An 18,670-nucleotide genomic window follows, 5' to 3' on the forward strand; every position below is an offset into this window, starting at 1 on the left:
AAAGTAGAGCCAATTTCAAGCAGCTTAAAGTATGGTTATTTTGTGTTTTATATTTTGCGAAATGGCATTAAAACACAAAATACTTGTTAAATAGGCGTATATTAGTCATGAATAATATATAAATCTTTCTATCCATCTCATGGTTACAAAGCTTCGACATTTGGATATAAATTTCGCTACATGTACTGCTCTAGGTTATTATTTCCTATCCGTAAAAAGGAAATACCAGGGCAGCCATGGAAAGGAAACAATGTTTGACAATTACACCTGCTTGGTCAAGTGTGTTCATGAGTTTTTAATGAATTCAACACTGCAACTATGTAAAATCTCAATCTAAAATCAACAGTACGAAATTCAAATCAACATTCAACCATTTAGATATAAGATTGGACCCAATCAAAACGCACTTACTCCAGTTTCGAATGTGTCACATATTTCTAGGCTAACAGTGTCATCTGTCATAGTACTGTCATCCTTGAAGCCATCCCAAGCAAGAACAGCTATCTTTGGTGCACTGTCTAACAGCCAGGTTTCTTTTTTGTGACTGAAATTCATGCAGAATTTATAGCAGGAGTGTAATTCCTCTGAAAATACTTTGATTAAAAAGAACAACAAAAAACCCAACAAAGTTGAAGAAATAAAAAAATGAAATAAAAAAGTTGATACAAAGACAAAAACAAATAACATGCAAATACAAAATCAAACAGAAAATGATGAGTAAAATAGAAACGATATATATTGTTCTTGCAAAATTGTTAGTATGTTTGTCATTGAAAGTTAAAACTGTTCATTTGATGTGTTTTATAACTAAGCAGGATAATTATTGTCCATTGGTATAACTGCCATGTGCCCATATGCAATATTTTTCTACTCAAACCTGAGGAACCTATTCTCATTCACAAAGGTTTAAAGTGGTTGATACTTTTAGGAAACCCAATTATGAACGAGTTATAGTTCCTTATAGATGACGAGAACTTTTTCAGGTATTCTAAGCTATATATTGTAGATGCTGCACAGAGAACTGATTTGATTAAGATAGTTTAAAGTGTATCAATGGTAAAATTCGAACATGAAAATAATATGAAACAGTACCTCTCTGAAACGGTAAATCTAAGATAATCTGTCGGATGGAGAAGTTTCACGTTATGATTAATCTGTTCAGATTCTGGAACTGTATCCATCGGAACCAAAGTCTCCCACGTACTACCCTCATCCCTTGAATACTCCCATGTTCCATCTGAAAATGCAAATGTGTATGTTATATCGAAACGGGTTTTTTTGCAAGACGTTAAACAAATTAAGAGCATTACAGCGAATAATAATGTATAACATAAAACTAAGTTACGTTTTAAATAGCTGGTTACAACCATAGAAATGCAGTATATTTTTCATTTTAACAAAATTGTCACTACTACGGTAATGGAATGTTTTAATATTACAGGTTGGTAGAATTGAATAATTTTGATAAAATTATCTTGAAAGAAGAATACACTTAATCGTATATCAAGGGCCAATTATGTTCCATAAATGCTTTTTATCTTATTTTTGGCATCCTATTACTTCAAAAAAGATACTAATTTGCAAGTAACCGGACCATATATATAGCTTCTGATACTATAATGGTACAGAGTACAGTGGTAGTGATTTTGTTTTTGTATTAAAGTCATACTACTTTATTAAAATTTTGGTATTTTTGCAAACATGTTCACATACAGACAGTGTTACTTTTTTTCAAGCGATAAGCATACACACTCTAATGCAATTATTCAAACGTTATATCTTTCATGCTTGCCATTTCCTAACAAGGATTTATACATTTGATTTTGAGGCAAAATGTGAAATTAGGGTATGAAATCATGATTTATAAAGTTGAGATTGCCATAAGGTATGTATATTGTACCGATTTTGTTACTTGTAACGCCAACAACAGCCATTCCAAGATCGTCACCATCTGTGTCAACAGCAAGCAGTTCCATTAACTCTTTCACATTAAATTTAGGAACATTGATGATATCATCACCTGTTGGCACCATTGGGTATGTAAAACCTGTTGGCAGATCTGATTTTCTAGTAAACTCAGGTGCATCATTTTGGCCATTTACCTGTTGAATGGACAATGTCTGTGTAAAAATGCTTTAAGTTTTCTTTTGTTTAAGATTATTTTAAACTCTGGTCATTTAGTGTAAAAGTTTTATTTAAAGTCCCATTGCTCCGAGAAATGATCTCAGGAGCTTTTTATTTTTGGTGTATTTTATAATTTCCAAATACAGTTTTGTAGTTAATCTTTTGCCAATAACTTGAAGATATTTTTTCTTCTGTTGCTTTTTGGCAAAATGTTCAGTCATAGTGATGTAATGGTATTTTGTATGGAAGTCAAAATACCACTTTGTTTACATTTTGCTACATTTATATGAAGACAATCATGTATTTCTTTCCCCGAATAATTTGACTAAGGTGCTCAAAGATGATAACTATTTATTTGATTATACGTCAGAATGATATCATATCATGCGAGTTCTATAAATACTACTCTCTAAGGATTCCAATTATTTAAGACAGTTGTCAATCCGCGTCGAAAAGATCAGCAGATGGGAAATTAAAATCCACTGAAATAATTTAGCATAACATAGAACACAGCTAATGCAAATGTGATGTAAAGCTGTCACGATTTGATCACATTATGCGTTTCGAGCAATTTATTTTATTTATATACTTACCACGACTGGAATTTCAATTTTTCTACCTGGTGTACCTAATAACCCAACATTTTCTGTAATGTCTAGGTTAAACACACCGCTGTAATCTGGTCTAACGCATATTTCCAGTGCTTTAAGGCTATCTTCCGAAGACAGTAAATTCGTAACATCCGTTTCTCGAAGGGGATCGCCTTAAAAACAGAAAAAAGAATGGTGAAATTCAGTTAACGAATGAAATATAATTAGTGATTTGGAAAATGAAAGAAAGTATAAGATAAACTGAACAAATGTTTAATATAATAAGAAAAAGTAATAATTTTCGTAAATGAACTTTTATAACTATCAAATTTGAATTCGTAGTCAAACTCACTGAAAATACAATCTTTGGATAATATAAAAACAGTTTTATATACCTAGCCGTTTGACTAATGCTTTGCTCAAATGACATTTATAAAACTTTTACCTTTATACAACAATTTAGCTGGTCGTGAGCCAGTGCTATCTGTTGCTATTGAAACAGTAACACGGATGTTTCTTAACACTGTTTCACGGGTTATAACATATCTTATAAACTGTTCCTGCAGAGCCGTACTGACAGGTCCTATCCACATCTCATTGTTTCCTGTCATTTTTGCCGGATAATCATATAATAGCTCGAACAGTTTATCGCCTGTTAAAATAAAAAATGTACGTCATAAAAGCCCTTCTGCATAAATTTCATAGTATTTAATGAGTGTTTGTTATTAAGTGTGATATGTTGATTTTAGACTTTTGATCAGGAAAAAATCAAGAAAAATCAGCAATTAATCGAGATATTTAATGGACAAAAGGGATAAAAATGTTAGAAATCCAAATTAATTTAGATAGATGACAAACATCCCCTTTAGATATATGGTGGGGGGAAAGGGGCGCAAAAATAGCTTTGAAAACAATGCAATTAAGAACAAGATTATAGACCACATTTCAATATGCCTTATCAAGGATTGTAAAAGTGTATGCAATATCATAGTATCAGGTTTCTGTAGACTGTATGTATTGATATCTGTGATATCACTAACCACTAATCCCCTTACCGCTGTTGGTTCGAATCCCCCAGGGACTTTGCGTTTATTTCAAGTGAGGAAACTATTCAACTAACTAACGGGACATCGGATATTCTACTCCACTGAAATAATGCAGGAAGGGGAACCGGAGGTCGTCCTCGACCATTAAAACTGGAATGTCGCTATATGAACCTTGAACGCTGCCTTTCCGTGTTGATCTTGTTTATCATATTTTCAACATGAAACCCCACCAAAATACTATTTTCTGCATTAGTTCTTGATAATATTGTCCTTTTCTGTTGAGCTGCGTTGAACAAAAACACTTCAGAGGTGCAAATAATTGAAACAATATCTAACAATATCTAACCTTCGTGTTCTATTCTAAACAGGTTGTCTGGTAGACCTATACAGTCATTATCTTCATCAGTCTGTATTTGTTCTTGAAGTAACTCTATGTCAGTCACAGTGCCAAGTTTACCAATGTCCTTTGGAAGAGCAATAAATCCAATATACACTGCCACCCCATCTGTTAAATGTAGAGATAAAAAGTTAAGATGTGAACTGTATTAATATTTATAAAGTTCATACAGCCTCAAGGTTGAAATTATGATGAAAAAGGAAATTCTCTCTTTAACAAAGGGTTAAATATGAAAAATAGCAGATATTGTCACAAAGCAAACGTTTTGTCAAAGATCTAATGTTAAAACAGAGCTTTGTAAATTTCTGACTTACCAGGTATGCTCTTTAATTGACTGGATAAAAGTTCACATTTCACAAGTTGCATTTCGGTAAGTTTATGACGAATAGCAAATTCTTGGTCACTGCTTATATCATTTATCGGAGACGCCGTATTGCCTGTAAATATATAGCTAAATGTATAGCTAAATACACAATTTTAACAAACGTGACTCTTGACACATGTCAAAATGAAATTGCGATTATATAAATGATATAATATCGTTCCATCATAAGATAATATGACGATTAACCTAAATAAACTAAGCTATATCCTTACAAGTTGTTTGCATGCAATACCATATTGACCCATTTGTCTGATGTATTACATGTCAATAAATAAAGTTAACATTTTGTCAAAGCATTGCACTTTTAACAGGTAGTCCTTTTTATTCCTGCTACTACAAAATAATCTACATGCATTTCAAAACGAGAGCGTTTTACATTTTGAAGTTTTAAGTAGTAAATAATTAGTAAATATTATATGATATGAATACACCGATACATTAAGTCATAAGATATTCTCTTTACCTAGATCACCTTTACACAATACATAACAAATCTATGTTCATGTATACATTGTAAATTTTTTTATTACATGTATTACATGTATTATTTTCCCTTTTTGCATGCGTTCGGTACAATTTTGTGGTTATAGTATGTAAACAAATATTTAAATGTAAAGGAACATAAGGTTTTGTACAATATACTGTTATAGTTGTCCTTGAGCTCGGCTGTGAAGAAAAGTGAAGAAAACCAATATTGTAATGATAATACTTTGAAAAACAAGCGTTGATTCGACGAAAGAGCTACATATGTGGAAAAAAAATCTTTTTTTGTGTTACTTGGAATATTAATACATTGCAAAATTTGCTTTTTTCTGTTGAGTCGGCATTTTAGTTTACACATAATCTATAATAGTTCGATGGTGTATGATGAAACTATAATCTTATAAACACACTCTTGAGCCGATATTTGTATGTATGATGTTTGGCCTGGATTCTTTTCATCTTTCCACCAAGGTCACCATTTCATATATAAAATTTGTTTAACCTATAGGGAGTCCTGAATAATTTTAATATAACTTAGTTAAATGATATAAAAGAACATTAGTCTATACCTGCAACGACGTCCACGCCTTCTGCTTCACTGCAATCTAGAGTTGCCTTTACAGGAACAGAAGTGAACATTGTTTCTAGTACGACTTTAAGCAGACCCAACATTGTGTCCGTGCCAGCCACCAATGGTTTTCGTACTATGAATATCTGATCACTTTGTTGACCTTTAATTTGAAGTCAATTCGTTAAAGAATATACTGATTTCAAAGAAATAAAATCATTGTTGTTGCAAACAAAAATATAATTGAAATAATAATACAGGTAAAAACAAGTAATATTGTTGTGAAAAAATAAAGTTCAGATTTTACCTAATAAAGGTTACATGATTGTTATTTATTATATGTACATCGTTTTTATATTTTCTTGTATTTGGATGCATATATTTATACTCAACAGTCACAGAGCGAAATCAAACTTTCGAGTTGTAGAGCATGTATTTGGTAATCATCGTTCACAAAATTCTTATGTATGATTGTTCCACATAATCCATGACCCACAAATGAATTGTAGAAATATAGTTTCTTTTTCTTAAATATCATAAAAAATAAAAAAAATAAATAAACAAAGTACAAACCTAAAACAGCTGTAACAGAAGGATGATTTCCTTGTTCAAGGGTAAATTCCTCGGTACCCAATGATGACGATAAAAGCATTACCACTTTTTCCATTATGTCACTAGCTGTCAATGTTTTGCAAAGTACATCTGCATAGACGGAAAATGTCCTCGTATCTGTTCAAAATATCATTATATAACAATAAACAATTGATACTTTCTTGTTTCATTTTAATAACAATGAGATCCTATCTCCTTTAACTAAGTAAATGTTAGAATTTTTATCATTTAAAAATATCACTGACATCGACTTAATAGAATGTGAAATTGCTTGACAAGTAAAATTATTATATAGAAATAAAACATATTTTCATAGAGATATATCTTAAAAAAGAAAATATTGTTTATATTTCGTTTGAGTGAAATATGGACTATATTTTCACAAAACATGATTAAATTCCATATATTTTAACGAGCGGGAACAGCGAGTGAAATACATGTATATAGACTTTTGTCATATTAAGCATGTTAAGAGAAAATATGTTCCAAATTTCACGATAAACGAATAAAATAACATTTTCATTTTTTTGTTTAAGAATACATGTAAACCTTATTGCTAAACAGTTCCACTTGTACAGCTCGCACTATTGCATTTTTTATATGTGCATGACTCAACATACAAATTATCACAGACATCATGGCCAGTCTTGTGGAGAAATCATAACCAGATAATTTCTGATAATAAATTGCCACAGAAAAACATCTGAGAAAGGAGTCCGAAAAATACATACGAGTCTTGAATCCCCCACTTTCAAATTTATTATATAAATTTGTTTTCTAACAAATATAATATATATGACTAATATAGCACCATATGAATTAGGTAAAATTAAATAAAATTCAAATATTAATGTGCCCATGATTTGTATTCCTGAAAAGACATAAATATAAAATAAGTTTCTACAATCAGCCAGTACTAAGAAAATAGTGTAATGTTTCTTGCTTACGAAACAACAAAAAACGGCTTGTGGAACCTACGCGACAAGAAATCCTTAAAATACTAGTGCAAATAACGCGGCAATGCCGCCAATTTTTTTTAAAGTAATCATATTAATTTATCACCGATTTTCTCCGGATATACTGCAACCCTTTCTATCGTCACATCAGTATCTGCTGTCTGTAAAGTTTTAAGAAGCTTTCCTTTCATCAAATTAGCAAATTTCTCCACTTCTTGTTGTAATGTAGCTGTGGCATCTTTTGGTGCAAATGCTTTGATGAACTTTAATCCTTTCGTCACAAGAGGTATACGAACAATGTATCTATCTATAAAAGCAATGAATAGATATTACAGAATAAGGTTTTAACATTTTCTTAATATGCTTCTTGCTAAATGTTTACATTTCAAATGTGAAACATATACAAATCAATCAATAGATTAGTTTTACCGTGATATATTATTAAATATCTCATTACTTTGTTAAAAAATATTACTGCTTCATACTTAACAGTGTCAATGCATACAAATGACACATGTAGACAATTTTTCATTTTTTAGTATCATCTTAACAATAAAATCAAAGGAATTTTCTTGTAACAATTGTTTTTGAGGTACGTCATGTGTTCTGCTAATTTTAAATGTTTCATACTGATTCATGTGTGTAAGCACAAAACAAAAATGTGTAGAATGTATTTAGATAATTAAATCTTTATTTTCACAAGTGTAAAATTCGTGTAAAAAAATTACTATTAAAATCGTCAGCTGCAGATAACTTATTTTCAAATGAGTAGATGTAAATAAAAGAAATATAGTAATTCTATATATGAATTCCTACATTAACGGCAAGACTAGCTGTTATTTTTTTTCAAGTGCGAAATAATCTCTTTTTTAAAATGTTCATTGTGGTCACGAGGTATCTCAACTCAACTCATTTATTCGTGATATAGGCCACTTGCCCTTGACACAGAAATGTACAATACAAAATATTTGGTGTGTACACAATGAATACGTTTAAGATAAGTAAGGTAACATACTACATGTAAATTGCTGTTCCGAAAACATATCAGTATACATCTTATCTTATTGTATTTAAATGTACGAAGTATATTTTTATAGGAATATCATTACTACTGCTTAACAATATGCATGATTATATGAAAGATAAGATAATAATCATGAATAATCAAATGTAAATGAAATTTAATTGTGTAAGATGTTATACAAAATACTGTTGACATATTATAACAATGATATCATTTACACAAAATTGCACAATTTTATTCATATGACAGACATGCAAATCTTTGAAAATTAAACTCTTTCTGTCATTTTGACAGAGGACAAAGTCATAAAACTAAGTAGTCAATAACACGGGACTAAGGTCAGGATGCGACTTTGGTAAGGATGCGCTTTTCTTGCTCTGTATAAATAAAATATGACGGATTTCTTGCCACTCTGTTTTCAACTAGTACAATTACCTGATTTTGTGACATCATCAACATTTTGTTGTAAGCCTTGTTTGGAACAATCATCATCAGTTGTTTCACAGGAAAATGTAGCAGAGCACCATTCCTTGAATAAATATTTTTTTAAAGATTGTTTTCTGTAGAACAACTTAAGAGTCATGAATAAAATATGTGTAAAAACATAAGCTTGTTTTGTGTTGATTTCCTTGGTTTATTTTCTTAAGTCAGAAGTAACAACAGCAAATTTCTTACACACATGGTATAATTCACGGCATCATTTAAACATGACATTTGAAAACTAAATCTAACAGGGTACTCGCGTTTAACTTTTCTAAAAATAAGTTAAATGAAATTATCTTAGTTTGCATGTAAAATGACAATAAATAGCAAATGAGTATACTTTTCCCGTTTCACATTTGGTGTCCGCCTCTGTGAGACACATCCCTGAATCCTCGTCCACTGGGCATACTGGAAAAGGAACGCAAAACAATATATTTACATGATCTTTTGGAGTTTGCATAAGCAAGTTGCTGGGTAACTGTCAAATTAAATAAACTACAATTTACAAGTTACTTATTTTAGCTGTTGTTGTTTTTGGTCATTGCTCTCGGGACATCTCTCCTGTTCAGAATTGTTGCTTTTTTGCATTGGCACAAATATTTGTTTTGTTCTGATTCTAAACGTTTAACGTATGCATATCTTAAATTTCGAAATATGACAAAGTGTACCGTAACGTGTGACAGGCTCAACGTAAACACCGCTGCTCTCCCCACCACATGCGTTAGGACAACACAGTTTTCCATCTGACCGTTTCTTGTCTTGTCTTGGATCACATTCGATTGGACACGTTGAAAAAACATCTTTTACTGGTAGTTGACACGCAGCTGAAGTTATTTACAAGGCAAAAACAATATAATTTTAATGCAATGGAAAATGTATCATATTCTTAGCGTTCTCGGTAGTTTTTACTATTGTTGCAATATGGATATCTGTATCCATGAAGATATTATTAACTTTGTAAGCAGTTTGTCAGTTTAACTATAACTTTGCTATTTAAAAACATGACAATTTGCTTTAACGAAATGAAGCAGATCTGAGTGTCATTATATTTAGATATGATGCGCTTTAAACATTGGCGCTGTAAAATTAGTTTTATATTTCATGAATTATCTTTTTTCAGTCATGTATTATGCTGTTGATAACTAACTGTGGTGTAGAAATTCCACAATTGACACAATTCCACAGTTAAATGTATATCATTGTTATTCTGACTAATGATTGTAACGGAATTTAACACGAAAAATGGACTTTCGTGTGACAAAAAAAAAGTGCATGTTCATGCAGAGATTTCGTTTCATTCACATTGTTAAAACTTGGGAAAGAAAAGCAAACGCATTCAGAATATGATCAACAAAGGAGATTGAAGAAAACGACGTGATTCTTATAATACATGTACTTACATTCGACACGGCATATTTGACTTGGAACACAAATTACTGATTTCGTTCCATCTTTATTAGTGCACGATGCCTACAAAGGGTAACATAATTCTCTTTTAAAACGGAGACGTAATATAAACCATCATTGAATCGTGAAATTCATTTTATTTTATTTAATTTTCTGACTCATTCAAGTATCAAATAAACATCAAAGCCACTCAGCTGTAAATAAATGGATATCGACGAAGTAACCTCCAATGATGAAGTAAATGATGATAAAAAGATCGATTTAATAGATATTTATCTATAAAACAGGGAAAAACAGAATCTGTTAACAACGTCAAAAACAACAAAATTGAAAATGTTAAATTCTTACCTCGCCGTCGCCACATTCGGGACAGTTTTCTGTCGTTTTACAATCAGTATCCTCAAACACCACTGAATATATATAAAAATAGATCTCATGTTGTCAGATTAAAGCGTTAGGCTCTTTGACAAACACGATAAACAGATAAAAATTAAAAAGATACCAAATATTTTTAGAAATAGAGACAACACGTAAGCTTGAATGTCAACGCATTCTGATGAAATTTAATAAAATACCAGAACAGTAATTCAGTTTTACTTCGGAACTAAATACACACTATCATATTTAAAACCATCTGAAAGCAAAATGTGTACAGATTTCTTAATTTGGAATATGTTGTGTTTCATTTACATTTTAACGCACTTCTGCATAACTGTTTTTTAAATACATTTATACACTTTTAAAGTAGATTAAACGTAATTACCTAAGTCTACTCCTACTTTGAATGAATCGGGATTGATGTCGTATTTGCTGCCAAGAATCATAAATGACAATTTCGACTGCTGAACCAAGATCTCAAGCTGTGCTAAAGTTGACTCGGCTTCCATAGGGTCGGTGATTGATAATGTTACCAGAATTCCGAGCGATCCTGTTAAACAAGTAAAAAATATTTTTTTGAATTTTGAATTCAAGTTGTTTCCCCTTTATTGACGTGTGGTGGATGTAAATTGTCTCCACAACACAGCCAATCAATATTGTTAATTTTTACCTAAGGAGATAATTTGGCCATCATTATTTATTGCCCTCTTGATTGTGCAATTGTACATTTTCGCGACTCTATATTTCGTGAACATGGCTCTCCGCACTTAAACTATGTTTCTATACTTTATGCAAGTATACACTTCTATATAAAGGTTTCTGTAAAGTCAAAATGTTGCTTGTACCTTGTCAGGAGGCCTATTTCTTTTATAGTACAGTAGCTAACAAAATCTGTAATACACCACATCATCAGCACAATCATTTTTATAATTAGTAGTATTTTAATATTATACTATATTTTGCAATGTTTTTTTATTGCTTTTTTGTTCAAGAAAATGAATAGCTGAGAAATACAATTACGAATTGGCATCTAAATATCGTTGAAAAGACAGATGAAAATGCCTAACCTTGAAACAGTTCAACACTTTTAAATGCATTCGGGTTAATCTTTAATGCGTCGATCAGTTGTGGAGTTAATTCAGCGATAACTTCTGTTTCCTTTGCAATCATTGTGTAAAAATCTGCATCTGTTGCCATCTTGACTGTAATGTGAAATAACTAATTTGTTTTACCTTTTTCAAATCAGAACACTTTTTTTAGACCATTGATTTACTGATTATAAAAATGGCAACAAATTATATAAAATTGATAACAATGTGTAACGTATACGATAATAATTAAAAATTCCTGCCTTGCGATCTTATAAATTAAAACCAATTAATTAATACTGGACAGTTTTAATATACATTGTAACTATGTAGACTTAAAATATCATTGCTAATGAAAAAAAGGTTTGTGTGACAAATGACAATAACCTACTTTTGATGCTTCTTATTGTACAAGTGTCGGCAGGGACACATGTTCCAAATCCTTGTGCATCGAGGCAATAACTCTGTAAGACAATGCGCTTTATTTAAAGTAATAACTAGTCTAATAACGTGTAAGAGCAGTTTGGATAATAATTATGAAATGACAACAACCACACAATTATAAATTATTAATTCTAAAACGATTCGCGCAGGAATATTACCACGAAGGTCAATAAATCAAATGAAGTCAGGAAAAATACTTCTACGCTCATTGTAGTTCCCCATATTTTCATGTAACAGATTCTCTTTTTATATGCATGTTAGAATGGTAATATACTTTTTTTCTTGTATATTAACGCACGGTTTATCGTATTTATGCTTTGTAATTAATCACTCGGGCTTATTGACCTTCGTGGTAATATTACTGCGCATTTGAACTCTAACTATGCATCATTCTACAACAATTCACTCAAACTGGATATCTATTTCTTTTATCAAACCCCGTAATTATTAATCAAGACAAATTTAATTTCTAATATGTTTTCTATTGTCTCGAAAATATTAAATAGAAAATGGCCGTCTAAAATTCATCCAAAGGGTTTATACATCGATATACATCGTTATAGGCTTAATTCCTTATCCCTGCATCTATAGGTCATGGAATATCGTCATTTTAAATGATTACATTTAACTGCATTTAATGATAAAAATACACAAACCTGTTTTTCATTGCACTCAGTAACCTCTGGCTGGCATGATGCAAAATCATAATCATCTTCAACGCACTTGTCCAATGCAGGACAAAATATCTGCATGTGTGATAGCATAGTATTAGCTTTTTTACATTTAATATAGTATGCCAAGATGAACTATTAATAGAACAATAAAATATCATTTTTTAAATCTAATGTTTCCTTATCATATTTCAGAAACGCCTCTTTTCTTTATCATGCACCATGACATATATTTTTAATATTCATTTGAAGGTCTAGATTAACTGATAATAGGTTAATCTAATCAAGCTTTCAGCATACGTAAAAGTTTCTTAATCTTCCTTTTTTGTTTAGAAAATTTTCCAATCTACTAAGTCTTACTTTTTAGCTTTAAAAAGCTAAACATTGATATTCATAATTGTACAATTATGACATTTAGAGGTTTAGATTACATTGTATTCAATGAAATCGTTCCATTTCCTTTCTCTTTTTTTAGATACATCTAATTAATGCCTTCGGTCCTGATTAATCACATAATTTCATGACGCTAAATTATACTCACCGATAATAACAATTACAACATAATTACAATCACAAAGTAGGTAAGTGTTAATTCTATTCGGTCTCTCCCTATAGACAAATGTTATTTCATTCATGCCTACTAACAAATAATAATTGATGAAATAAGTGACTAAGTAAAATTTTAAGATAAATGTATCCAAGTACTCGTAATTCTCATGTTATACATGTATAATGCACAAAGAATATAAGGTTCAACAACGAAGCAGTAAAGCTCAAATAACCTTGAAATAAATCTAAAATATAAATCTATATTATAAATTTAAAATCATACACGATTAGGCTAAACGTGACATTATTTATCAAAAGTGGTACATATACTAACCATTCCCGTGTCACATTTAGTGCCTGGTTGAATTTGGCAAAGTCCTGTTTCTTCGTCTCTCGGACATACTGGAAATTTACGATAAAATTGAATCAAGTTATTTTTTCATGATATTATTAAATCATTTACATGAAATTAGTAAATAAAGTTTCATTTCATATTGCTACAATTAATTATATAGAGCTACACTTAAATCGAAAAAGCTCCGATCCTGTTCGTTCATCTATCTTAAAATAAAAAAAATATCATTATTCTGCAAAGTGTCGAGTGGATATCATACATATAAATATTTGAGACAGTGCAATCTCTGCGGAAATACAATAACCTTTATTTACAACAATAGCAGGAAAGATTTCACAATAAATTGCTTTTCTCTTGCAACACCTCTCGGCAATAACCAAATAATTGGTCGTTCCTAGATATTTCTCAACAGAGTTTGTACTGTACTTTTGCCTCAATTAAAATAAACGTTTACTTATCTGAAGGCATAGAGCATTTAATACATAAATATGTTATCAAACTTTACCATAATAACTGAGCGGATCCATATATACTCCCCCATTTTCACCACCGCAAGAGTTAGGACAACAGATTTGACCATCTGAATTTTCCGCGTCTTCCTTCGGATTACAGGTCACCTGACAGGTTGACACTAATTCCTGCTGTGGTATTGGACAAAACGCTGAAAACATTCAATAAATTGACCATAGATAATCTCCGTGTCAGGTATTTTCCCAAAATAAGTCTTCATTTTCCAAACATAATTAGTTCAGAATTATTCTGAAAAAAAGATATACGATTTTATATAACACGACACATTTATACGTGTACGTAAATATTGAAAATATTTCTTACATTTCACGTGGCATGTTTGCTTTGGTACACATTTAGCTGTCTCTGCATTGCCAAGATCATAACAGCGTGCCTGTAAAAAGATAACAAAATTATCTATTTCCACGTTTCCTATCTTGTTATTTTGAACTTAAAATAAATCAGCCTAAATAAAATGTTTCAGCTAAACTGTAAAATAATGTTTCGCCTTTCCTTGTTGATCTTGTTTATCATATTTTAACGCCTTTTTCATCCCCCTTTTTGATGCCTTAAATGGTGAAAAAATGCCTTATTTAGGCCCCCAATACTTGTTATTGTTCGAGAAATGTTGTTTAACCAGTTTATCGGCGCCGCCCCCTATCCAAAAGATACATTATAGAGGTGGCTAGAAGGGGGATGTGCCCAATTCTGTTTAGGGGTTTGAAGGGGTCGGCAGCCCTTAATCGTCACGAAAATTTTGGACTTTTGAGAGGCTAAAAATGATTCCAGTTCGATCATAATGTAACGTGTAACTAACGACTCTATCTCAATCCATTGAGAAGTTGCAGCACTTTGAAATCAGTTTTGATGGACAAAAAATCAACGCAGAAAAGTGATTTTTGGCAATTTTGAGAATCCCCTTGTTTTCACGGTAACATGAAATTGACTGAGCATGTTGTTACAAAGGCAATGGTCTAGTCAATATTTGTGCCAAGTTTAATAAGTATAGAAGCAGTTTTTATAGTTTTATAGCAATTTGAACTTGAAATGGGAGACTTTTCAATGAAAACAGCCATTTCCCACAAAATGCTCATGAAGTAATGGGTTAAATAAGTAACGCGCAGAATTTCCATGTAAATTCTTAAACTTATCAACAAATAATATGTAACCAAGTACTTTTAATTGATATCATATAAATTATGGTCCAATTGCGGGCATTTTTAGATCATTCCTTGTATAATATATTTATGAAAAGCTATTACAGCTTAATCAAAATATATAATGAAAATTAACGGTCAATAAAAATGTATTTTAGTAGTTTTTCAACAAAGTTATGAAAATCAAATAAAAACGGAAACTTTTAATTCACTTACATGTGTCTCATTACATTCATTACTGTTAGGCATGCACAATGATAAATCACCAGTCTTAGGTACACAAAGGTCTTTACCAGGACAAAATATCTGGAAAACAAATCACAGAGAGATTATTGTTTTGCCTAAATTAATCTGGTGTTCAACTACTTTGGATAAGATTGTATGCATTATTTCATGTATAAACAGGCAACCAAATTTAACTGCTTCGATAAAAAGGTTTAAAAGTAAATTTCTTCCATTTCGACGCTAAAATGAAATTTAAAAAATAACAATTATATAAAAGAAACAGAAAAACCACATATGAGCAATGTACTAGTATAACGAATAGGTTGTTCTCAAAGTGTATTATTGAAAAACACAGTTCAACTAAGCTAATACATAATGACATAGGTAAAAAAAGGTAAAAACATTTAGGCCCATGCCTATGTAACAATGTGTAATAACAATTGTTATTCATACAAATCACACACATGTTTAGGAATAAGAATACCTCATCTACTTCGGAACAGAGAAGCGGCTTAGGTTTCTCAGAACATTCGTTTTCACTCACACATGTACGTGTCTCAAAGCAGAACAACTAGAAATATACAGAATTCTTGTACCAAAAAATAATAAAAGCATTGAAGTTGATAATCATTAAGAAAATAGTAATGCAGCCAGCTAGCACCGCGTTAAATTTTGTTTCTATTTGTATTAAAAATATATTAATATCTTTTCATCGTTCCGCTAAAATTCAGAGGCGTATATTACCGCGAACACATACAACTGTATACAACTGAATGCGCATTATACAGACTGCCGAACGTGTTCTCAATATATTTTACATTTTAATCCTGCTCTTTTATGCTCATTTATAAGCAGCGTAATTACCCGCAGAAATCTTCCCATTTTGTTATAAAGCAAAGTGCGGTATACTTTTCATAAATATTATTCACATAATCACATAGCTGATTGTAATATAAACAATGGTTTTCATCATATGATATTCATATTTAAATCAATTCAAATGTCATAGATGGAACTTAACGAGACAAACTTTCTTTTGTGATATTGATAAATATTTAAAATCATTACATCAATTATAAAGTATCATAGAAAAACATTAATTCTGAATCATTTTAACCATATGCCATAAAATATCCAACAAGGCAGCTATTTGAGAACACAGCTCTTACGTCATCGTATTGCGTACCGTGTCCTTTTATATCTTAATAATGGTATAAATAATTTTGGCAATAAAGCATTCTCCGACAAGCACATGTTTATTTCATAAATTAGAATTAATGAAGGTTTAAAAGTTTCTTGTTATCTAGTGTCTAAAATCAATTGATTTACCTGGTTAGCTTCACAAGTGATTGATCTTTCATCATCGTCATCTTTATCAGAATGGCCTCCGTTTCCACCGTTCGTTTCATCTGAAAACAAAACTCAAACTGGAAAGCTTGTGGATGTGTACATACAAGTGAAACATAAACACAATCACAGCAACCCTTCAAATTAATTATGGTACAGAAACCAATTGTCTACGGATAGACAGACGAATAGACAACAGAAAGGGATGGGTCTTATTACTTTTGTTATTATATTTTATTGTTTAATGCCCTCTTATTCCATTGTTATGGAATTAACTCTATTGGTCTCTTTTATTCTGTTTACAGTTAGGTTAGATGGCTCCAATCTCTTATCACTAGAGAGAGCGGACAGACAGACAGCGCTATACCAAAGGTCTTCAGGCGTAAAAAATGATGAAATTTTATCTTACATACCGTGATCTTTTAGGATCTCAAATGATTCCACCGCAAGGACATGTCCTGATAATTCAACAGATTCCTTGTTATTAACTAACAATTCCAATTTTCTTATTACTTCTTTAATCTCCTCAATTGCAGCATGGATTTCCATGATTACCACAATCGATCCTATTTCAAAAGAAAATCAAATACTTCACAAGACAACACACTTGTTAGTGAATGATAGATTCCATGATTAATAATTAGCACCACTGGATTTTGGCAAGTTCCATACCCTTATCAAATCTTTCTTTTCTCTTAAATATATTTCCTGTATGAGACGTAAAAATGTGAATAGCTGAAGCGTCGCCTAACAACAAATTAAAGAAATCTTGTTAGTTCACTGACATTTGAGCCTATTAATAAATAGGAGTAATAAATTAAGCTAATGTCTAATAATTTAAGTCTAAACTATTTCTTAACTGGATATAATGGTCATAACTAAGTTACGATTAATCTGACAAGAAATCAGTATTTCTTTAAACTTTCAATTTCACAACGTAAATACATTTACGAGAGAAATTTGTTCAAATAAACAACAATTTTAAACAGTGATTAAATTTATCTACAACAACCAAAACAGCAAATATATTATACCGCTCATTACGTCCATAACTGTCAGCACACCAGGTGCTGTACCAAATTTCGCTGGTAAGAAAATTTGCAGTTCTTTTATTGCATTTTCTTTATTTTGCCCTATTACTTCATCAAAGTTGCCTTGCAGTGTTAATGAAACTGAAATGAATGAAAATAAACACAAATTATCTTCATATTAGGCATGCTTGAATTTGAGTTTTGGAAAATATAACTTTGGCTATGCATTTACATTTGTGTGTTTTTGTTCTTGAAGTTCTTATGAATGTACTTTGCTTTTCCATTATTTTTATCTATAAAAGTTTCAACTAAACCACATGAATAATTATATCATGTTCTATCATAGCAAAAAAACATCACAATAAATTAAGTGTGAACACAAGAATCTACACCATGCATGTTTAATGTATAACTAGAGTCTTCAAAATATAGAAGTCATCAATTCATGTGCGACAAATGTTAGACTAACGAAATGACATTCACCTTCAGTTGTTGCAGTAGTGAAAGTGTTATCTTCACATTCCGTGTATGGTTTACAAGTAAATCCCCCAAATCCATCATTACAGGGCACCTTACAAGGTAATAAATAACAATAATTAGATTCTAGCATTAGACAACTCTAGATTGGCAACATTCAATTCAATGCAAAACTGTTAACTAAAATAATTTAGTATTTAATCAAAGAAAGTTTAACTAAAATAATTTAGTATTTAATCAAAGAAAGTTTATAAAAATTCCTCCATGACATTTTCAAATCATATTGTCAAAATTTTCATATAAAACCAATGTCTGTTGCGTCTAACAACATATGGAATATGACTACATTATATTTAATCATTC

The 18,670-nt window shown here is 31.0% G+C and overlaps 1 protein-coding gene across 1 annotated transcript in view; it reads right to left on the minus strand.

The window, feature by feature from the left end:
* The window catches only part of LOC132726341 (uncharacterized), a 35,836-nt gene that overhangs the window by 4,383 nt on the left and 12,783 nt on the right, over positions 1 to 18,670 (minus strand). Inside the window, exons 14-41 of the mRNA XM_060711652.1 lie at positions 18,314 to 18,401; positions 17,834 to 17,971; positions 17,213 to 17,365; positions 16,782 to 16,861; positions 15,937 to 16,023; positions 15,444 to 15,533; positions 14,395 to 14,464; positions 14,066 to 14,221; positions 13,540 to 13,607; positions 12,642 to 12,731; positions 11,933 to 12,005; positions 11,521 to 11,655; positions 10,839 to 11,003; positions 10,424 to 10,485; positions 10,069 to 10,138; positions 9,337 to 9,492; positions 9,009 to 9,076; positions 8,621 to 8,714; positions 7,268 to 7,468; positions 6,167 to 6,322; positions 5,595 to 5,756; positions 4,472 to 4,594; positions 4,107 to 4,265; positions 3,160 to 3,366; positions 2,718 to 2,887; positions 1,901 to 2,102; positions 1,093 to 1,237; positions 412 to 544 (exon numbers count right to left, since the gene is read on the minus strand). Of these exons, the coding sequence (XP_060567635.1) occupies positions 412 to 544; positions 1,093 to 1,237; positions 1,901 to 2,102; positions 2,718 to 2,887; positions 3,160 to 3,366; positions 4,107 to 4,265; positions 4,472 to 4,594; positions 5,595 to 5,756; positions 6,167 to 6,322; positions 7,268 to 7,468; positions 8,621 to 8,714; positions 9,009 to 9,076; positions 9,337 to 9,492; positions 10,069 to 10,138; positions 10,424 to 10,485; positions 10,839 to 11,003; positions 11,521 to 11,655; positions 11,933 to 12,005; positions 12,642 to 12,731; positions 13,540 to 13,607; positions 14,066 to 14,221; positions 14,395 to 14,464; positions 15,444 to 15,533; positions 15,937 to 16,023; positions 16,782 to 16,861; positions 17,213 to 17,365; positions 17,834 to 17,971; positions 18,314 to 18,401 (3,501 nt within the window). The remainder of the gene's footprint in view (positions 1 to 411; positions 545 to 1,092; positions 1,238 to 1,900; positions 2,103 to 2,717; positions 2,888 to 3,159; positions 3,367 to 4,106; positions 4,266 to 4,471; positions 4,595 to 5,594; positions 5,757 to 6,166; positions 6,323 to 7,267; positions 7,469 to 8,620; positions 8,715 to 9,008; positions 9,077 to 9,336; positions 9,493 to 10,068; positions 10,139 to 10,423; positions 10,486 to 10,838; positions 11,004 to 11,520; positions 11,656 to 11,932; positions 12,006 to 12,641; positions 12,732 to 13,539; positions 13,608 to 14,065; positions 14,222 to 14,394; positions 14,465 to 15,443; positions 15,534 to 15,936; positions 16,024 to 16,781; positions 16,862 to 17,212; positions 17,366 to 17,833; positions 17,972 to 18,313; positions 18,402 to 18,670) is intronic.

The sequence above is a fragment of the Ruditapes philippinarum genome, unplaced genomic scaffold (assembly GCF_026571515.1).
Source record: "Ruditapes philippinarum isolate M1 unplaced genomic scaffold, ASM2657151v2 ctg775_1_1_1_1, whole genome shotgun sequence".
Lineage (NCBI taxonomy): Eukaryota > Metazoa > Mollusca > Bivalvia > Venerida > Veneridae > Ruditapes > Ruditapes philippinarum.